General features: G+C 37.9%; 1 protein-coding gene across 1 annotated transcript in view; it reads right to left on the reverse strand.

Annotated features, from left to right (window-relative positions):
• Positions 1–23,360, reverse strand: part of kif1b (kinesin family member 1B) — an 81,096-nt gene that overhangs the window by 12,257 nt on the left and 45,479 nt on the right. The window contains exons 15-35 of the mRNA XM_059540444.1: positions 22,774–22,936; positions 22,408–22,483; positions 21,040–21,119; positions 20,481–20,587; positions 20,224–20,307; positions 19,715–19,895; positions 19,124–19,196; positions 10,145–10,247; positions 9,614–9,762; positions 8,796–8,974; positions 8,384–8,524; positions 7,511–7,762; positions 5,716–5,834; positions 5,526–5,611; positions 5,069–5,198; positions 4,283–4,427; positions 4,048–4,138; positions 3,737–3,855; positions 2,842–2,897; positions 530–638; positions 247–313 (exon numbers count right to left, since the gene is read on the reverse strand). Coding sequence (XP_059396427.1) covers positions 247–313; positions 530–638; positions 2,842–2,897; positions 3,737–3,855; positions 4,048–4,138; positions 4,283–4,427; positions 5,069–5,198; positions 5,526–5,611; positions 5,716–5,834; positions 7,511–7,762; positions 8,384–8,524; positions 8,796–8,974; positions 9,614–9,762; positions 10,145–10,247; positions 19,124–19,196; positions 19,715–19,895; positions 20,224–20,307; positions 20,481–20,587; positions 21,040–21,119; positions 22,408–22,483; positions 22,774–22,936 — 2,510 coding nt within the window. The remainder of the gene's footprint in view (positions 1–246; positions 314–529; positions 639–2,841; positions 2,898–3,736; positions 3,856–4,047; positions 4,139–4,282; positions 4,428–5,068; positions 5,199–5,525; positions 5,612–5,715; positions 5,835–7,510; positions 7,763–8,383; positions 8,525–8,795; positions 8,975–9,613; positions 9,763–10,144; positions 10,248–19,123; positions 19,197–19,714; positions 19,896–20,223; positions 20,308–20,480; positions 20,588–21,039; positions 21,120–22,407; positions 22,484–22,773; positions 22,937–23,360) is intronic.

Here is a 23,360-nt window from a genome sequence, read left to right on the forward strand (position 1 = left end):
GCAATGATAACAGAATTTAATATTCAGATATAACCACTATAATTCTATTCAACATATCATGCATTCACTTTTTACAAATGCCTACAATTTCCTGGTCAACTGTTTTTGCAGTTTTTTGATGTTTCCAGTACATCATATTTCTATATTCAGCATATTTTTACAATTATAATAAGATAATGTTAATAAAAGAATTGTAGCCATATCATTTTAAGAGCAAATATTTATACTCCTATTAAGATTAAATACCTGGTGCAAAAGGTATGTGCCGTGACAGGGAAGACCTCCTGAGTGATCTACTACAGCTGGAATATAACTACGATAGACAACACACAATTCATATAAATCACAAACACATTTATAGCAACATATTTATATATTTATATATATATATATATATATATATATATATATATATAAACTAAATGTACAATTTCTCTTCAAATGTTGATTATTGACTAAGCCATGAGAGTAAAACCATTTTAACCAAAAATACTGGGCCTGCATGTACATATAAATATGGTTGACTTACTCCCCAGTGGGCTCCAGTTCACTGATCTCGAACCAGGCCAGCAGGTCATACTTGCTCACACACTGACCCAGGTTAGACTTGGTGATGGTGTTCAGTTTGGTGGCTGGCACTGCAAGGAAAATAGAATGTTAACAGGGCGGGAATATGATGCACCGTATGACCGATTAATTTAAAATAAGCCTAATTTCCTTACTAAAAAGGCCAGGTTCTATTAATCCATTAAAAAAAATGCTGAACATGACAGATAAGCAATATGAGCTTGAGTCAGGTAATGTGAGGAAACACAAAGCATCAGGTTTAAGGACGGTCATTATGTAGGCTCTAGAAAACCAGCCACAAGAAATTCTACCCTACATCAGGAAAATCAATACAGCCTGATTTTCTCCTAAAACTGCAGCTGAAGGGCGGCACTCCATTTCCTGCAGCAGTCTGCTGTATTTCTACAGTATGATGAGGTGGGAGACAGTGAAGCTGGGGGAAAGCTGCAAGAAACCTTTTTCTCAGAGACGGAACAAAACACTTGTGTAACTTGTGTCAAAAAAAATAAGCTTCATGAAAGAAGCTAGAAAGAACATATGGAAAACACCTAATGTGATTTAATTAGCAGTGCACTTTCAAAGTATCACAAAAGGAAACACCAAGCAGCTGTCGTAGCATTCTAGATCAACCAGGGAGGGAAAATAAGGGAGAGTGACACTTCAAAACACAGCAACTCAAGGAAAAACCTTTATAGCTTTATATCTTCAGGATCAGGAATATCTACATTTCAAAGAACGTCCACTGGGATTCTGTCACACTAGTCACAGTACATTAAAGCACAGCACAGAGCCAATCACTATCCAGCTTAACTACTCCGCGCATTAGAGGCTCTGTACCAACCGTCATGTTTGGGCACTCTGAGAACAGGGCTGTTGGGTACAGGGAGAAAGGGGAAGTGGGACAGCTCATCTGCCCCTTCCTCCAAGCTGGCGACGGCCGTGGAGGCCAGTGCATTGGCGTGCTCTGAGAGCGTGTCCAACAACTGGCCGTGCATGTACCCGGTCATCAGGTACCTGATCAGCTCGATCTTACGTGTGTGGTCTGGGTGGGTCACACCAGGTTGTGTGTGAGGACGAGGATTGAAATGAAAAAGACAAAGATGGAGGTAAATGGAAAGATGAAGTATGCAGTTGCCCCAAAAACTATTTGTGCACTTAAAAAAAATGTATGAATGTCTCTGCATTATAACAATGTTATATATCAAAGTGGCATTTATTTTGAAGATAAAATATAAAATATGTACTACCGTTTAACGACTTGGGGTTGGTATGATTAATTTTTTTCTTTATGAAAGAAATTAATACTTTTAATTGAATATTAATCTGATAAAAAGAGACAGTTCATTATATATATATATATATAAAAACTGTACCAACCCCAAAATTTTAAACACTAATGCTCTATATATAATAAACATAACAAGTACATATGTACTATTAAAGCAAATAAATCATATTATATATTATTATATTTACATAAAATATAAAGAAATTGTAAATATAATGTTCAAAATGCTAGTAAAATTTGAAAATTTCTGGATGTCAAATGCCAACTGGACTGATATTTTGTAATCTTAAGCTATATAATTCATACCTTTTTAGGTGATTTAAGCAGCCAAAACTGTCCAAGTATTTTTTGGGCCACTGTATGAGAATATTATTATTATTATTTAAATTCCAGAGTGGCACTCTGAAGAGTTTTTAGTTGTGAAGAGTTTTTAGTTGTACACTCTGCATCTACAATCTAGAAATCACAAAGAGCTCTACAGCTTTTCCAATTATCTCCAACTGAGCTGTAGCACCTCTAGATTCATATTGTGATATAAAAGACTGACAGCTCGGGGTGAAGATCAATACACCGTCAGGATTGATGACACTTCAAGGCTACAGCCTCCGTTTTATTTTTGTTCCCTATCAAAAAAAACAACAACAGTCTGGACAGGAACGGCTGATAGCTGCGTCTTTCAAACTGACTTGCTGCATAAATGAGATCTGGAGCCCTTTTGGGAGGAGATAACTGTATCGAACGAAAACGTTACAGATCACAGCATTGTGAACTGCGAGGTAGTTCCTTATTTAATGAATAATGTGATGAATTACAAGAATAATTAGAAAGGAGATAGAGGAGCATACAAGCTCCGGGCGAGGATTATGCAAGGAATCTGCATTATTATTACTTATGCAAATTTAAGACCCTTCAAGCTGACTTAATGAACATGTGATGTCTTTACGAAGACTAATGGAGATAGTAGTAGATAGTAATTGCCATCATACCTGGTTTAGACAAAGGCATAGGTGGGGGGTAGTACTTTCTGGAAGGCTGAGAAGGGCTACAAGAGAAGCAGAAAATTAATCAGACGTAAAAAGATTATACTAATATTAATCAATCTCTAATATGCTGATTTAATCAATCCACCAAGGGCATAATCACATAGCCAGGATTATGAGAACATTTATTTTAATGCTATATTCATACTATGTTTTATTTCAACAATTAAGATACACTGTAGAACAACTATACAATATATCAGTTTCAGTTACTTATTTAAACACAAATCAAGCTCCATCAACATGTCAATAACAAAGGGAAAACTTAATTTGTTAAAATAAGTAAATGTGTTGATAGAACTTACATTGGACATCTTACATTTTAAAAGCTTTCCTGTCATCCTTTTTTATTTTATTTTTTCATGCCATAGCAGCATCTAAGGCTATTGTCCTGTCAAAACTAAATACTTTAAAGTACAATGTAGCATTGTTACTGTTAACTTAAACAAAATCTATTAATCTATTAATCGATTGAAATAAATCTTAAATAAATTAATATATAAATAGCAAATGACAAACTTAAACTTGAAAGAAAATTTGAAATTTTGCAACTAACTGAAATGAGTTTAAGTTGAAGGGTTAAAATCACTAAAACCAAGACTGAAAAAAAAAACATTACAGCACTATAAAAAAACTATAAAAGATCAAATTTTGACAAGTGTAAAATTGTATAACATCGGTCACTGACAAATACCACTGACAGGTTTGAATACTGAAGAAAAGTCACCTTTAATGTGGTTATGGCCCTGAAATGTAAATGGCCCTCAAAATATTGACTGATTTTAAGCTAAACATATGATTATGTTTATCAAATGTGTGATAGTGGACAGCGGGTTGTTACCTGACCACTTCCTGTCCATGGAGGTGCAGTGGGTGCTGTTGGTAATGGCCAAACACTTCGAACACAACTGGCTTTGTCTTTATGTATTCAATAAAGGACTCGGTCACCTCCACTGAGATCTGAATGTGAAAACCAGATAAATAAGTTGACAACACGTCATGCGTATTTGCCTAACCATGTGTAATAATGAGGCATAATTCTGCATACGCAGCTAGCCTGATGAAAATGAGAGCAACTAAGGATCAGTTATGTACCATAATGTTACATTTCCTCCTTAAAAGCTTATTTCTCTCACTGCTTTCAACACTTACATTCTGTACGTGGTAAAAGCCCAGCGGGGCACCTTTGCCTGTGTTCTTCAGGGGCTCTGTGCTGAACGCCTCATCGTGACGATGGAGGAAACTGTTGGCAGCATGAGACAGGATTACTGAGAGGAGCGTGACTGTGCGATTGCGTGATTTATGAGGAGGTGTGTGTGTGTGCTCTGTCTGAATAAAGACCAATGAGACAGGAAAGAAGGGCTGCCATAGAAACAGACTGACTCACTTGAATTGGCAGAAGATGTCTGCGTACTCGGGCGGGATGCTGCTCGCCTGCAGAACGGTGACACGGAAAGTGAAGATACTGCCCACTTCCAGATGCTCTGCCAAACCCTCACCCAGTTTTGTGTCCACGTTCCCGAGCTTCAAGTCTTTCAGACACAAAACACATTCATTAATATTAAATGGATCTCAGTGTGTGTAGAACCATCTAATGCTATAAAAATTCTTTATTATAAAAAAAATACACTTACTCTATATGAAATCATAGAGCTCTGCTAAATGCAGAAATGTTAATCTTGTTTTTCTTGGTCAAAAATTCTCTCTATTTTTTTTCTACTGTGTGGAATAATCTAATTCCATTTAAAAAAAAACCTATATAAATCATCTAAATCAAGCACTTTATTTTATAACAATTGATTGTTTATTTGTTTATTGTTTATTACATAACAATTTTATATAGAACCTAGTGTAGTTACATTTATTTTTATATTACGCTATTTATCACCACTATTAGAGGGTGTTTCTGAAAAAAAGTTATACTGCAAAAAATGCTGGCAAACTGGAACAGGCTGATAGTTGTTTTTATATTATTTGATTATATTGTTTCCATGGTCTTCTTTTATGGACCGGTTTAAACCTGCTAGAAGGATCAGTTTGGTCCCAAAGCTTTCGGGTTGCATAGCAAAACACAACAGCATCGTCTGGATGTGTAAGCATTTCTTTTCACTCGGACGGAGCGGTTTTGTTCAGAGCGCAGGGGCTGCCAGCTGGCCTGTGCATCTACACTCACCCATGTCATTTATTCTGTTCATCTCCTCTGAAGGGGTGAAGACCTCCGAACTCTGACCTTGACCTTCCACAATACGCAGCTCTTCCAAAGAGAGGCCAGAGCGGGTCATGACCACAGAGGAGAAATCCCTCTAGATGGTGTAAGAGAGAAGAGGAAATAAAATGATAAAGGCAGCAATCACAAAAATGCATTACAACAACTCAAACCTTTTAGAAACTAGTACAACTTTCAAACCCGAGGCAAGATTTCTAAACTTCAAATGTTAACAATTTATCTGAGTCGGTGTTTGGAATTAAAACTCTTTTATCAGACAATAGGTTTTTTGTGAAAAATGATAGCAAATATTTTTGTTGTAAAGTCTCATTCAACTATGGATGAACAGGCCTTAAAATGTGATTGATAGATAGATGGATGGATAGATGGATAGACTGATAGATAGATAGGGGGGGGCTCATACCTTTTTAAAATACTCATTGTCAAAAGAAATTTTAGCGGTGCCCGACTGACGCACACCAGATCCATAATCAGGAGCCTCTTCATCGGCTGCAAAAACACAAATACAAAAGAATAAGGACACAAGTATCAACTGTGCTTAATTAAATCTGAGCCAAGCCTTAATTAATTCATTAATATAGAGCAGCGCTCACCAGCGATGGCTTGGACCCCAACACGCAGGAATCCTCGCACATCTCCCTTCTCTGTTACTATAGCGACACGGTGCACCAGAGGCACAGGATACAGAAGGTTACTCAGATACACGAAGGCTCTGGAGGAAAAAGAACGGCAATTATAGTACTGCCCTGAGAGCCATCTCCGCCTGACAGTCTCATGCACACACGTTCACAAAATGTATCATATGTAATAATATGGAGAGATGTTTAAAAACAGCCTAGTTGTTACACACAGTGCCTTCCTTTCACTGCAGGGCCACGAGTTCATCTCCATAATCCTGATTAACACCATCAGAGAATAATGGATATGATGTATCAGACACTTTCACTGAGCTGACGCAAACAAAACATGGCACTAAATAACAAAAGACAGCAAACTAATTTGTCAACCTTGAAACTGAATGGCAAAAAAAAAGAAAAAAAAAAGGGCAACTGAATAACTCATACATTATGTTGTAGACCATAGAAATATGGTTTGTTGCGAGAGAGATTGTATTAGAATATTTTATATTTTCAGAGGCTAGGGGGCACACATAGTCTGAATTTCAAGAGCTGTTTGCAGTCAGAGCTCCTCCTCTCCCCGTAGGCAGCCTCAAGGCTAAGATGGAGGAGAGCTATAACTGTAGCGCATCAGTGAAGTCACAATGACGCAGATCCATTTACGCCTCTGCATCCATCCAGACTATGTTGCCTCTCTCCTCCTCTATCCTTCTCTCTCCTACAGCGGACTGACAAATAACAGCTCTTAAGTACACTGAATGAAAATTCATATTAAAGGAAAAAAAGAACACAGACAAAATGAAATAAAAAACATTAAACAAATGAACACAATTTAATATTTTAATATACAAGCACAATAAATGAATAAGTTCATGAAAATAAAGAAACTGGGGCTGTAAATCAAAGTTAATGTGTTAACAGATGGGATTAATATAACATATTGTAACAATCATATAGCTTCAACATGATCAAGGTTTAAATTTTATAAACTGATCTGAGCTTTCCTTGTGTCTTAGACCCATTCATTCACAATAGTCCCTTAGCAGGGAATTTAATTCTCAGTCAATGGAGGAATTCATTCTGTATGGGAGATTTCATTCTGTATGGGAGATTTATTTCTAAACCCAGATGGGATAATTAACAAAAGTAATCTGCATTCTTGTATGGTGAAATTTAATTACCATTGAGACGAAGTGCAATATCACCCATAACTAAAACACTGTCATTCATAAAAATGTTAATGTGAACTCCAGCAGAGAACAAATGTGGCAGGCCGGTGGCTAAAACTCTACCTATGTAAGATAAAGTGCTGAGAACATGGTTTTATTATTGAATTTTATTATTACATTTGCATTTCTTTCCTTATATTCGATTTCTTGCCTTAAAAAAAACTGAACGCTAACCATTACACATTTTAATTGATTGACAGCCCGATTAAAATAAATACAATGAATGAAAACAAACACAAATGCGTACTAATGTTTAGAGTACTAATGTTAAACCAAACCAGACAGATGGAGGTTAAATGTAGGCTGTAGAGAACTGGAGGAGGAATCTGTTATACCCGTGTGAGCCACTTCCTAGATCAGATCTGATTTCACATTACTAGAAAATGTATTCAGTTAATTTTAGTTTTGAATGTATCTATCTTTAAACCATTAACAGCTGCACACTGAGTCACAAAACTGTCTCCATTTCTCTTTCACATGCATTCCCTCTCTTTCCAGCCCTCATTTTTCAGGTTTCCCCCTGAGCAGTGGCCGCCACCAACCTGCCCACCAGGATGAACCATGGGGAACGGTCATAGAAGGGGTCCTGCCCATCACTGAAGATGTCAGAGCCTTCCTCGGTCCCAGCATCTGAGCTGGTGTCGTCCACGAAAGCCTCATCATCCATGAAGTCCTCCATCTCGCTCTGCCTTTCGTCGGCCAGCTCAGTAATCTCAGAATCGCTGGTGGAGAATGTGGGCGAGGGAGTGCGATCGGCCAGACGCTCGTTCACACAGCCGTGAAAAATAGGTGAGCTAAAAAAAAGGTGCGTGGGTAGGATGCAGGCACAAGCAAGAGTTTACAGGATTATTTAAATTAGCCACATTTAAGGGCCATGACTTCAGACATAAAATAGAAAACAAACATAGCAGGTACATAATACAGACAGTAATCAATTGCATTTGTTTTTTATCCTATTAAGGCAGTAAATTTTTACATTTAAAAAGACATAATAGAAACTGTTCTCATTTTGTTTATGGAAATAAAACACGAAAAAAAAAAAGAGAAAAATCACATAATGTGAACAGACGAACAAAAAAAATACAATCTACATATGAAATGCATGTTTAAAATAATGACAAATGGATAAAAACATTGCATTAAAAAATTTACATGAACATACAGCAAAGCACAAGCACATACAAATTTGGGAAAAAAGAAAATTGTGAATAAAAAAAAAAGGTGATTATGAATATGAAGAGAAAATGATTTATGGGCTCCCTCTCAGAATAGCTCTTTACAAACGAATATAACAAATTCTCACAGAATTAAACCTAATTTAACAGTATTTAACGCCACAGGACATAATGATTTCTGTTTATAACATGCTCAATCACTTCTCAAGTCACAGGAACATGTTTAGGGGATTAGCATACCTCCCAACCAGCTTGAACCAATGGAAGCGGTCATAGAACGGGTCACTGCCAGTCAAAGAACCCTCTCCATCCTCACACGGATTGGATGAGGCCATCTCGCCTGCACGGTCATACATCTCTCGCATCTGGTCCAGCCTCTGCCTGTAATGAATCAAGTCACATTTCTGATAACACATCACAAAATCAATGTTGAAACAAATTTAGTGAGAAGTTATGCAAATATGTCATAGATATCACCCTTAGAAACAATTACAGCTGACAAAAAGCACTTTAAACAACATTTAAAGTACAAATAAAAAGTAAAACATTTTAAATAAAGCTTTGGGATCCCTAAATGGATTGTTCCGAAATAACACTGCACAAAAATAAAAAACTCTGTAGATCGAAGTCTGGTTGGCAGGCTGAGGCTTACTTGAGCTTCTCCAGGGACCAATAGTGAGTGGCTCCGTTCTTCAGGTCCTGAACCTCCACAGCCACCACCGTTCGAGGGAAAGGCCTGGTGTCATGCTCTTTCTCTGGTTCTGGAGGCAGCAGCTCCGGGGGCAGTGGAGAGTAGAGGGTGTCCGTGAGTAAGACAAACTGGAACTGGACCTACGAACAGATCATGTAAACGAGACATAAGAACATAAACCAGGATGGATGATGTGAGTTGATGACTAAAAGATTGAAAGTTTAGACATTTTTGGAAAACTGAAGTAATGTATTTAAGTTGAATACAACAAAAGATGTCCACATTCTAATGAAAACGAATTCAAGTCTCCCCACTGAAGCTATAAATACAAAGTAAGAGCGCAGGATAAATAAGAATAGAAATGTTTCTATCTCAAGGCTCCACAGCAAGGGTTATACACATATGAACTAAAAAAAGAGGCATAAACAAGTATTAGAGAAACAAGTGACAGAAAAAGAACTGATGAAACTGTTTATGTGTGCTTTTTTTGACTTTAATGAGACAACCGTTGAAAGCTGACAGATGGGTAATGTGTAAAGCAACAGGGATCTGTCTGAGAATATGTAAATATAGCAGAACTTACTGATAAATTGCCATCACAATGAAAAGCTCAGCCATATGCTCTTTTACATTATGTTGTGCCGCAGTAAAGATAAAACTTTTTTAGAGGACATTCACACAAATATAAACATGCACAAGACTGTCCATTTGGGCCTTTTTTCAGGGTTTTCAAGTTAAAACAGTTCAATGGTTTGAAGCCTGACAAATGTTTGGTGTACCTTTTTCTTTAGCTCCACACTGATGGCATTGGCTTCTTTGAGGTATACAGCATTGCCCCACAGCTGGTCTCTGAGGGAGGTAAACTGGTGGTATCTCCACTTCCTGAAAGCCCACTGGGCCAGCTCATACTCATGCTGGGTCCAGGGCACTGCAACGAACCAGGAACAACAGTCAAACATGGCAAGGCACTGATATACTGTCAATGGTTGTGATCTTGCCAAGCATGATGACCTTATTGTTCCTAGAACATTATTCAATCAATCAGACTATAGGGATAGTGAAAGGTGGAGAAGCTTATTGGTCTATTCTAAATGTTCCTCTGATTGTATAGGTAGTTTTGGTTGGGTTGAGGTTATGGATAAGATAAGGACAAGAATGTGATTCAAACAATGTTGTCCTACATGTCCCAGTACATTGCATATAAAAATCTTTTGAAATACGGTTCATTTCATGCCATAGGGCAGCTTAACAACCACAAATATGAAATGCTGATCCTGACAATTTAGATTTTAGCATTTAAAATACACTACCTTCATCCTCCTCCTCCTCTTCTTCCTCTTCATCTGGGGTCTCTGCAGCCAGTGAGCGAGTCTCCACCTGTTTCTGCAGCTCTTGCAGTTTACTCTCATATACCTTTGAGAAGGTTTGATGAAGAGAGACGACACGATCATATCAGCACGATAAACACTCACTGAGCCTTGGAGATAAAGCTTCAGAAGGATGGTCACACTGAAGCTTTAGCAATGGTGTGCCATTTGGCTAGTTCAAGGCAACAGAATAACAATTATACTTAAATTACTTTTTTAATGACTTGGACTGAAGTTAAACTAAACAGCACTAATTTTGCACACAGAAATAGACAATAAAGATAATGTTGCTATGCAGCTTAGAGCTGAAGATCTTTGCCCGAACCCGACGAGACCTGATGGGACCCGACGGGTTCGGGCTTAATTTCTATCATCTTATGCAGGCTTGGGCCAGGCTCGGGTTTGCGCTCTGGTTTGCGAGGTAAACGAGTGGTCATGTGATGTGTTTCGATGAGCACGAGAAAGATGCAAAAATGGATGCGGAGTAGGTGTAACGGAGGCTTGCCCCTGGTGATTACGTTTTGGTTGCACCAGCAACTAAAGCAAACTCTGAGGAGTGGAAAAGTTTTGACCATGTTTACAATGAGAATAATGCGTGAATAATGACGCAACATCAGTGAGCGCAGGAATGCGCTGAAGACATCTACAGTGGGTTCAATCATTTTCCTCCACAAAACATGTAGGCTTAGCCTAATCTCTGTGAGTAAAGGTTTTTCAAATGTTAACTAAATATTCATTGAGTCTTAAATGCATAATGTGGACAGAGTATTTACGCTAATGTTGGCATTATTCTTTTATTAAATATCATCTGCTAGTGCGAAGCAAATCCGGCGGAGCCTTTATCTTAATTTCGTTATTGCCAAATACCCATCTTAAATTAAAATGTATCTTAATTTAATTTGTTAAAAATTACTCGTTTTTATTGGTGCGTTGGTATATTTATAGGTTAAATGAGCCTATGTCTAGAATGCTGAGATGTTACGATGTCACAGAGGACTTATTTTATTTCTTTATTCCAACTTCCAAGTGGTCTAGTCTACATTAGTTATGAATAAATTATGTTAAAACATGTATAAAATGACTCATTATTGACAAAAGGCAAAAGAGTTGTGTGCATGCGCACATTTAAATAATGTCGGGCTGTAAACGGGTTCGGGCTTTTAAAAAGCTGTCAATCAAAATGTACTTGTCGGGCTCGGGCCGAAACCGATTACAGCTCTAATGCAGCTTCTAGGGTTGCTAGGTCATTGTGAGGTGGCTCAAGCAGAAAAATCTCACCTCCAAGTCTCTTGTCCCTATATATGTTGCAAACCCATCCTTATATAAGTCTATGTGATTGCATAGCACAAAAGGTGCAGGATGAGTTACATGCTGAAGTTCATTACTAGTTTAGATTTTAGATTTAGGCAAACCCATAACTTTTATGTGGTTAATAGTGAACACTTAAAAGTACTTTCAATTTCAGTCATCTGACATGGGGAGAACACGCTTATGATAACATCCAAGACATGAAACTCTTTCTGCTCCACTCCAGCTTTTTTTAAATTTACAGGAAAAAAAAAACCTTCTGCATCTACTGAAGCTGCAGGAATTATTTCCAAGGCGCCAAGACATCTAGACATTTCACTACATTACATTTATAATACATTTAAATAGTAATGAAACGTTTCAGGCAGAACAGACTGTGCACCATAAAGAGAGGTGTTTTGTGTGCGGTTTCACAAAAAATGTGGTCATATGTAATATTTTCCTGACATTTAAACACAATTCAGTTGTCCCACATAGTTTAATAACAAATTAAAGTGTTCTGTCTGTAAATGCAATGTCAAAACAACTGTAAATCCACTTATAAAAGATGGATAATATAACTGCTCTGGATTTGAAGTCAACAATGCTAATTAAAGGCTGACTGCTGTCATACCTCCTAAGAGCTGTAATATGATCAAATGATCACGCTACTAATCTACTAATACACATTTTTTTAATTCTTTAAATGTAACTGCAATTAAGTATTTGTTTGTATAGATAAAAGACATTTGTATGAGCAGTTAGTGCATTTCAGGCAGGTACATTTTAGGCCAGTCAGGCCTAATGGTTAGAGTGTTGAACTTGTAACCCAAAGGTAGCAGGTTCAAGTCTCAGTTCCGGCAGGGATCATTGGTTAGGGGAGTGAATACCCAGCAGGTTCTTACACCTTCAACACCACGACTGAAGTGAGACCCTTGAGCAAGACACCAAACCCCCAACTGCTGTGTGTTTGTGTGTTCATTACACTCATTACGCTGTGTGTGCGCACTTGGATGGGTTAAACGTAGAGCACAAATTCACCAAACCTCATGTCACCTTCACATTTTTTCCACTTCCAATCTTGTCCACTTTATTTCAGTCATTGTTGAAATTTTTATATATTCAGCACAGTTCAATGTAACAGCAATATAAGTAAACCATCAACACATCTTTGAGCATTGAAGATCATATGTTGCACAAAAATATCTCCCTAAACAACACATTATAATACAGGGCACTTGATATCACCATTGCATATAGATAAACACTGAACAGACAAGTGACATACCTTTAAAAAGGGTAAAAATACATTGTACGTATGACATTATACATTGCTCCTCCTGTGGTAGTTGAGAGTAGCAGGCAGCACCGTGCATTAATGAAATGAATAAAAAAAAAATTATGACAGACAGCCTCGCCCCCAAACTGACATCATTGGTTGAGCCAATGTTGCGGTGTCTGGATGCTCAAACAAAAGACTGCCACAAAGTTTACACTTATAAAAATTACAATTATGCAGTTCACCTTTAAACTTGAGTCCTGCTTCTTTATTGATCCAGTTTCTTGATTTTACCCTTTGAAGGGAAAGTAATTGTATTTTATGCACGTATGCATTACTATACCAAAACCCAGAGGTTTCAATAGAAATAAGGCAGTATTTCTGGCAACAAAAGCATTCAAGTTCTTTATTCATAAGAAGCAATGCTGAAGCATGGACTTTTGACCTATTTGGCTAACACTTAGCCAGAGGAGATGACATGAAGAGGATTTCAGAATATGTGATTTGGTAATTTGCAGCTGGTAACGCGTCACACTTGGGCACTGAGGCACACCAGTGCATAATAATATCAAAGCTTAAGCAGGGAAATCACTGTGGCTTAACCGCAAGGACGTACAACTACATTAATCCTTTGTGAACAGAATTACTGTGTTAAAAGAAAAAAACAGTGGTAAGTTTAATCAAGTTCTCAGTGGCATTACTTATACAGGCTGTGAATTCATCGAGACTAAAGGAGAAAATAAAACGCAGTGCAGCATATACCTGTCCAGCAAATCTGATTTTGCTTTCAAGGGTTTTTCCTTCCTTAAAAACATGCTACAACTTTCAAAACGAGTCTCGGAAACCATGGAAACAGCCCACTTAGAGGTCCTTTCCATGAGACGTCTCTGGTGTTTTCTGTGGGTTTCCCTTGCCACACAGCAGACACCCAAAAACAAATGCAATTCTAATCATGTTAAGATTTAAGAAAACAGCACAGTGTTCTAGAACGCTGACTCCATCCCGTGGGAACAGGCTGTCCCCACTATTGAGGATCAGAGTGCAGCAGACAGATTAGAGGAATAAAAAATTCAAAGCACGCTCTGAAGCAGTTCTTTTACCGCGCTTCACAAAAAACATTGCCTCTTTGAATATGGATGTTTAGTCCAGAGTGGTTTGTACTCAAAAATTAAGGCAGAACCAAACTTAATAAAAACCAAGTGGCAGTTATTTTTATGAAAAATAAACTTTCTTACATAATTCAGGGGTGGTGTCTTTATCTTTCACATTAAAGATTCATGCAAATTCTGTAAAAATCATTATGTTTTCTTCATATATTGCTATTACTTATTTGTAGGCGCCAAGTACAAGGACATAAATTCAATGTTAATGACACATTAGTGAGTCAATAAGGCCCTTAAAAACTTTAAAAGCACTCCTTCACAATCTTTTACTCATCTACACAAGGCAGCTAGAGAAAGGCCTTTGCTGTCACTTTTCATATTCAAACTATTTAATGGGGAATACCAACCCAAGGACCCAAAACTTCATGAAATCAAATAATTTGTATAAAATGTAAAAGTAAAAATTTAATTTGCATCTCTGACGAGTTTTGAAACATTCAAGAGGATAAAGGTTTGGCTATTAACCTTCCAGCATTTATTGAACATATCACCCATGCATCTTGAATGCACAAACATGACTCCATTGTAAATTCAGTAACTCAAAATTCAAGTTATGGTTCAAGGTTCTCTCACTGGACAGTATGAAATGTTGCAGTGTAGTGGTTATGTATTCAATTCTTAGATTGATTCAGACTGTCAAGACCAGCAGCAAAACAAAGGTAAACTAAGGCAAGTCAGTGTAAAGTACTTCTTAATTCTCAAATCCCATGATTTAAAAAAGTTAATACTACAGACAAGAACTAAAGGGAGTCCTTCTCAAAACTCATAGTTCCCAGAACCTTATTGCAAAAAAATGCTTATTTTATGAATCAAGGCTGTTCTGAGATCTTCTTGTGGCTTGGACACCTTTAACAAACACACTTAGTGCTAGCCTTTTTACCAATACGCAAAACTAACATGAATCAGCAAATTGCTTATGCAAGGTGCTAATGTGGTAATTTTTCAGGAAGATCATTGCAATTTGAATCTAAAAATAACAACAAGAACATTCAGTTGCTTAAAAAAAGTGCCACATAACAGTTTGACTTGATAGGGACAAGCTGTCCAATGCTGTGATGAGTCTGTAATGTGTGATTTGTAGCGTCAACTAATTCTGTACATGAACCTATGCCCTGCTTACAAAGTCACACTGTGGTTTCTCGACTGCCCTTCAAATTGGGGGCAGACAATTGTCTACGCATAAGGGGTGGCGTGTAAAAATTGTTGTGGTGGCTCGGCTGCTGATTGGGTGGGTACTGCTGGTAGTTGTTGATGACACCAGTATTGTAATGGTAGAACTGCTGAGTTGGATGCTGTGGTTGTGGATAATGATGCTGGTTTTGGTTGTAGCGTGGCTGGTAAAACGCCTGTTGGGGATGAGGGGGCTTCCTGTTCCCAGCATTGAGGGACTCTGTAGAGTCAGAGGCTCGCTGGCTGCTGTTGAAGGAGTTACTACGGCCTCGTTCATGGAGTTTGTTGCCTTGATTGTGTCTATGGCCCTGCTCTAAATCTTTGCTTCTACGCTGACCAATGGAACTAGGAAGAGTAGGGTATGTGTGGGCGATGGGCACCACTTGTTCTCCGGGCTCTGCGGCCTCCCCTTTGTCGTCTTCCTCTTCCTGGACTGCTTCTTTGGGAACTTTCAACTCAATCACCTGTTCATCTGTGATAATGATATGAGTGCCAGGGGTCCAGGAGTTGCGATGTTTGGGGTTACTCTTGAAGGGGAAGCGCAGCTTGCGGTCTTCAGGTGGGATGAAGCGGTGAGGTCCGTTTTGCCTCCGGAGCTGCTTGGAAATCTCCTGTTGTTGGAGGTTCTTGAGGCGTACCTGCTCTTGTCGCATCCACTGCATATGTCCACGTCGGAATGATGGATCATCATCCATTATCTTAGACGCCTGCTCATCTGACTGTTGGCCATTGGGTTTCTCCTCAAGAGCTTTACCCTCACTGGAACTGCGGGTCCTCATGGGTGCACTGCGAGCGTTTTTCTCCTGGGACTCATTGGAAATTAGTGGAATTACTTGCTCCATCTTCAACATTTTATTCCGGAGAGCTCTAATCTCTTCGTCCTTCATGTTGTTCTGCTTTTTCACCTCATGCAGGACATCTTCCAGTTTGTCAATGTGCACTTTTAGGTCATCCATGTCAGTTATACCTCGCCCGTTGGTTATTACATCTTCGATTCGTTCATCGCCAACCCCTACAGTGTCCCAGACGTCTCGAGCCACTGCTCTCCAAGAATCTCGTTCATTCGGGTCTCTCTTGTTGTAGGTGGCACAAAGCTCTTTCATTTTTACTATGGCCAGAGCTTCAATCTCTTGACGGGTGTGACGGAAATCATTCAGAGCCACCTCGTAGCAAATTTCTTTGACTGCCTGAATCTTCAGATCAGAGATAGTCACCCATTTGGAGTCCTTTGTAAGGCGACGACGCTGAGGGATCTGGTACATTTTGACAGGCTCCCGTCTTTTACCGCTGCTGGGTAAGCCACACTTTTTGACTATGGTTTGGAGCTTGCTGGGAGGAAGTTTCTCCCGAAGTGAAGTGATGAGTCTCCAGCTCTCCTCGCATGACCTTTTATCAGAGTCGTCACCACTATCAGAGTCTCCATCCTTGAGAGAACAAAACAAGAAACAAACCAAAGTGCGAAAAACAAAATGGGAAAAGTAAAATGGGATATCAAAATCAAAAGGAATGTTTCTGTAAAGAATGGACAGTGTTTTGATATGCAAAATGGGAACAGCTAAATGAGATAATGCTTTGCTAAAATCAGATTAGAATGAAAGTAGAAGCACTGGCTACTGTTTTTTTTACGCTGAAAGTTAACCTTAAATTTATGCATATACATTTCTGAAGTATTTGTATTATGACTATAAACATCAGAAACATAGGAGTTCCTTATAACATATGTGAAACTTTCTAAAGATTTTCTAAAACTTTGGGGAATCGATACAACATTAAATGCAGGAAAATGTACAAATGGATCCATTAAGCTGAGAAAAAATGTCAACCTGCTTGACAATTTCTAACTACATGCAGAAAAGCCTTTTTTTTGTAGACTGCAAGTCGACTACAGACATTCAAATTTTAGAGTGGATTATTTACTTGCAGATGCATTTGACAATACTCAAGCTTTCTAAACATGGTGATGCTATTTTTTAGATTTACAGTGTGTAGATACAAATTCAAATCAGTGTTATTCCCAAGTTGCATATCACTATAAAAAGTCAATGCAAGGCATGACTTTCATGATTATGAGAAAAATTTCAACAGAAAGGGGATAGATGTTGCTCGATCTGTTGTTTTTGTTGTTGTGCTGGTTTCTTTTTTGTCAAGTTTAAATTCATGACATCCTCTTCAATTAGAGCTCTTGAAAGTTGCACCCCAAACATGCTTCAGTGGCATGCAACAAAGCCTGATGAGTTTTGCTTCATTCCCCCATTTGAAGTCCTTGATAGAAAAGATTTGCTTTTAGAGTTTTTCTAGCTCTAGCAGTGGGTTAGACTCTTGCGTGTTTATTACAGGTCAGTAAAGATAAGAAAAAAAGAGACAGGACAGACTTGGAGGAGGTTAAAAGCATCGATTCCATCCACTACAGTTAAGAGGTTAGTTAAGAGAAAATGCAGTTTCTCATTTACCAGGTCAAGTAAAACAAGAACAATGCAAAAATCACAGTCAATAAACAAAGGAGACAGCTGGTGACCATGTAATCGTGGCTGTGTAATAAGTGCAGTGTGCGATATCTGTGTCGTTCTGTGTATGAGATTATATGAATGAGACCATCGAAGCATTGGAGAGCTTGTCATCATTAAGACCCCCAGCATGGATAGCTGTGTCATAGCATGCCAAACTGTGCCTGGCCAGACACAGATGTGTAGAACTCAAGGCTACAGATGTCAATGAGAAACCACATTGTCACTAGCCTTCATCAACTACAGCAGAAATCTTGGGTTATGGCAACAATGCATTGGAAATATCAGCAATTGCATTGAAAAAACCAACAAACTCAGATGAAACGAAATCTATTAGGGTAAATCAAATGCTGACTCAAGCTTGACTAGCTTATCAACACTGCTCAGCAACAAATACTAAATGAGGTACTAAGTACCCTGTAAATTAATGTTAAACAAGCTACATAAAAACAAACCATGCAAAAGCAGCATACAGAATAAACCAAAGATAAGCTCTCCATTTTAAATTAAAGACCCCATGAAATATGGTGACGGGCATAGTTTGATGTCAACTCTACGATGTAAAAGAGCTCCAAATCTGATGATTTTTGCAAATGTAAGTAAATCTAAATAAATATGTGCAAAGACCCATTTATACTGTGTGGAAATATATAAAAAATTAAGTGTCAAATTATGAAGACAGAATATTGTTTGTGGCTCGCATATGTTAACTACTAAAGCAAAAAACTTTTATATCATAAAATATGATATACATTTTTTACTTTATTATATAAAATTAAGTTGATGGTGAATCTTTTTTGTCTACTCCTAAAATATTAAGTAAAAACATCTAAACCCGAAGAGTTTAATTTTAATTTAACAGTTAATAAATATTTTAAGTTAAACGACAGCCCTAAAACATACAATTGTCAAATCATTTATTTTCTCTCAAAAATGCTCCCATGTTGATTTCATGGAGTCTTTAACTGGTACATGGCAAACCAATGCCTTACACAACAATAGATTTGATAAAAACACAGATTACTAATTTTAAGCCGAATTGGTATTTTTCTGCTAAAGCTGTTTTGCAGTTACATCTCAAATCTATGAGAGAGAAGTGAAATTTTGAATACGAAATTCTCGCTAATTCTTGCTGTATCAAACTTAAATATGTATATCAGTCCATATCAGTGATGGGCCATCTGCTATCTCAATCCAGACAGAGTGGATTCAGTTACCATGCAAAGAGGTTCAGCCATGCACTGGGAGAAGTGTTTCTCTCACACACATACAGACACACAAAAGTCTCAAGTTGTCAGAGCTAAGAGTGCAGAATTAGTGCTGGTTGGACTTCAGCAGAGCAAGTAGAAAACTTGGAGCCCGTTTTACTCAGTTCATCAAATGGCACATCTCTCCCCTCACTCTAAAGAAAGTTGCTAACAAAATTTGGAAGGACAATTAAGGTCTAATTGAAATGAAAGTACAGGTCCTCTGATAAACAACAGAAAAAACAAGAATTATCAAAGAGATTCAGCCTTACCAGTCTCTGTTGCTCAAGCAGCTGGTCCGCTTCTTCCTTCTCTTTTTTGTACAGGATCTCCATTTCTGTAAGCCTGATATAATACAGTGCGAGACCACTGCATCAAAAAGCTGCTCTTTCTTACAACTCACTGCATTTCTTTTCCGCAACATAATCCTAAAAATCCTTCTTACAATAATCCAATTCATATGTGCTCACATTCCATACCAAGAGCTTAAACGTCACAAAAAGTAGATTTTGTCTTGCTGGGTGGCCCCAGCTTTGGTTGGCTATCCAACCCTAAACTATCTATTAAACAGAATCCACAGTTCCTTTGAAAGAGTTTTGCGAGCTCTATCGACAGTATATATAGTATCATGTCAATTACCACAGAAAAGAATTGACTCATCCTTAATTTAAAAAAAAAGATTATATATACAGTAAGGCATCTACAAGAGACAAGGACTGTTCAAATGCATGTGTTAACCCGAAACAAGTGTAAACATTTACTATTACTTACTTGCCTGAGGGATGAGTCAAAACCATATAATTCTTGTAGTGAACCTGGAGTTGTCGTTTAACAAAATCTGATGATTATTAGGACTTTTGTACCTCTTCTCCATCTCTTGCTTCATGTCGATACCCTGTTTCTCCAGAAGTTCTCTTTGGGCAAAGGTCCAGTCCACTGGTTCTATGGGGGTCTCTGCTGTTGGTGTCTTCTCACGCTCAGCGCGAGCCTGCTCAGGGTGGTTAAACCGGAACACATGGTTCTTTCCCATGATAATGCGGTTACCTGAGGAATCAACAGGTTTGTACACACTGGAACAATATAATGGCTTATAAAGTGATGTCAGCCACTTTCAGTTCTTTTAGGTTCATTTGTTAACACATTAATGCATAATCGTAATCATAAACACACTGGTCTGTAGCACAAATAGTTATTTACCTACAGGGGCTAATGAGGCCAATTTTTTACAGGAAATAGCTTACTTTCCAATTGAAAATTAAAGTGAATAGTTCCCAGATTAAAATGTTATTTTTTTCCCCTACAAATCAACCACATTAAACCAGAGCTTAAAAACTGCAGAAGTAAAATGTGCAGGCAGATGTCAGTGAGTCACCTGAGCGCAGTTGGACTGCAGAATTCACACGTTTTCCATTCACATACGTTTCAGATCCCTCACATGGCTCCAACATGACAATCACTGTAGAGACAAAAGACAATTTACTACCTCCAGCTGAAAGTAAAAGTGTAAAGAACAAAGAAATAATCTTTGACAGAAAAGTTCATTCATTGGCACTGATTTATAAGCGTTTAACAGCTGATGTGTGAACTGAACACAGTTAAATGGATCTAAAGATGTAAGCGAGCTCTAACCATTTCCGTTGGCATTCCTCTCACTGCGGAAGATACAGTGCTCCTCTTTGATGTGCGCTCCACTTAGAACGATATCCTGTCTTCTTTCTGCATCTGCCTGACCCACCCTGTCAGAACAAAGACATTTATTTTAATTAACACAGAGATATTCTGACATCAACATTACAGAAACATAACTAAGCATAATGCAAACAAGTTTTCAGTGACAAGCCAATTTTCTCACAGCAAGCATTAAACTGCTACATTATGTGAAAATTACAGCCAATCAAAACATATTTCATGTTTAATGAACATTATGAGGAGCAGGATTTTGGAACAATGAAAATTTAGTCTGTAAGTTGAATATTGCCCATAATAATACGTTTATTTTAATTGGAGAAGTAGACAAATTCAGGACAGAAATTTCCTTCCTACATTCCTAAAAATCCTACATCAAAGCACTAAACAACATCATGTCCTTTGTAGGACCCTTGACTGGTTGGATATGTAGCAATCATAAGATGCCTCAATGCAACATACAGACAAGAGATTTCTGACAGTTCTGGAAGTGATTTCAAACCTTGTTATTCCATCTTTGATATAATAAAGCAGACATTCTGACATCAAAGGATCCTCATTTAGGTTCACCAGGTGAGGGGTCTGTAGGGAAACATGGTCAATGATAATGTTAGACAAGTCAGACAAAAGTGAACTACAGTGACAGTTGCATTCATGGGCCAATTAAAAAGTGAAATAATGAGATTAAATGCCATTCCAATGATTTATAATGACTCACAGAAAGCCATTAAATGTGGCTTCTTCAATGGCTGATAATGCACTACATTAGCCTCTATCAACTAAACAACTAGAAACTACTGCACGTCATAATCTACTACTATACCACCAACCTTTTTGGGTGAAAACACCCCATTAAAATCAGTATAGAGTTCACAGGGCCTTTCAACGTAAAGCTATTGACAGTCAAAATGACAAGAGATGCCATAGAGAAAAAAAGGAGAGAAACTGAATGAAAGCATGAATAAGTAGGCAAATAAAAACTATTAAATGACAGGAAGGAGAGGCCTTGTTTAAGAGGCAGGCTAACTGTGTTGATGTGTTTCAGGGCAGCACACTAAAAAGACAATTAATTTATGGTAAAAGTACTTTCTGGCACACAATGGACTGTGTTTTGCAAGCAACAACATCAGTCCTTGATGTTTCCAGCTACTCTGTAGTTATGAATATATGTATAAATATATAAACAAAACATAATTCTTTTTATTTTATTACACATTTTTATTAAAAAACAACATTACAATACAAATCTGTTGTAAAAGGTGTCTTGACATATAAACATCCAGTCAGGCATTAAATCAGTATCTGATGCGTTTCACTAATAATTCCAAAAGGCGAAAACTTACTGTCCTATTTATTAAAAGAACTGATTGATTAGACTCCTGAGAGTCATTCGTTTTTGAATCTGTCAAAATCGTTCGCGTTGCATTTCGATGCAGGACACACTACAGCACACTTACGGTGATGTATATTAATCTGTACATAAAATGTAATTAAAAGTGATGTATGAAAATATTATCTAATCAGTATTAAAAAAAATGTCTTGCTACATTAACCGTTTTATTTATTTTTAAAATACAATTTTGGTACAGATATAAAAAATTTAAATGGGACAAATAGAGGGGGAAAAAAAACTTGAATTCTACAAACCTGATTAGAAGAATAAACACTAAAGTCCTCAATAGACAGTGACGTTGGTCTATCAGGACCAAACTAAAAGGATTCCATTGCAAGAGGCAAGCAAAACAAAAGATGAAAGAAAAAAAGGAATGGAAGAATAATGATGGATGAATGAAATATGAAGGCATGAGAAGGAGGTGACAGGTGCAGACAGTATTGGTGATTAATGAAGAGGAGTTTACATGTGTTGTACCTTTTTAGGAGAGAAGACACCCAGGGTCCCCCCGTCCTCCCGTATGGCCACTCCCATCTCTGCCAGCAGCGCCTCTCTGAGAGGAGAGAAGGGAATCATCAGGCTCAAGCTGAATGACAGTACATTCAACACCTTTTTATGAACAGGTAGAACTAAAGACATCTGGAGAATATTTCTTGAATATTTGAATGTGCATGTTAGTGTTGAGGTCAGTGTGTTATGTGTGATTTGACAGCTTCTTAAGTCTGGTACAGACTGGCACCAGCTGAGCATGCAGGCACATAGCAGACACTCTTCATCGGCATTATGGGTATGGGCACAGAAACAATAGGAAGGGAGCCAGATGGCACCTAAACCCTCACTGACCTCTCCATACGGATGGCCTCAGTCTTCCTCAGCTTCTCCTCCCAGGTCTCATTCAGCTCGGCTATGATCTTCTCTGATTCCTGCAGGATGGCAGACAAAGAGCATATTTCAAAGGATATTTTGGAAATATATACTTTGAGGTATAAAACAAGACATGAAATGGCTAAATATTGCCGGCACGATTAAATATAGATAGACTATACAGATAATCTACACTAGACTTACAAAAGTTTAGAATGTAGAAGATTTTTTTTATGTTTTTGAATGAAGTCTTTTATGCTCACCAAGGTTAATTTATTTGATCAAAAATACAGGGACAAAAAAAAACAATATTGTAAAATATTTTTACAATTTTAAAGAACTTGTTTTGGTTTCAAGTCTGTGTGCAATGGGCAAACTGCCTGACGAAGGGTCAAGAGCAGTAAACAGTTAAAAACTGGAAGCCCAACACTCATTTTCCTCTATTGTATCTGGCCCTTATTGTCCCTGGCCCGGAGGAAGACCAGAACCATCTGGCCTAAGGGACAGAAAGCTCCCCTAGATCCTTCCTAAAGGGTTAACACCTCTGCCATCTGTTGATGCAGAAA

Source organism: Carassius carassius, chromosome 46 (genome assembly GCF_963082965.1).
Source record: "Carassius carassius chromosome 46, fCarCar2.1, whole genome shotgun sequence".
Lineage (NCBI taxonomy): Eukaryota > Metazoa > Chordata > Actinopteri > Cypriniformes > Cyprinidae > Carassius > Carassius carassius.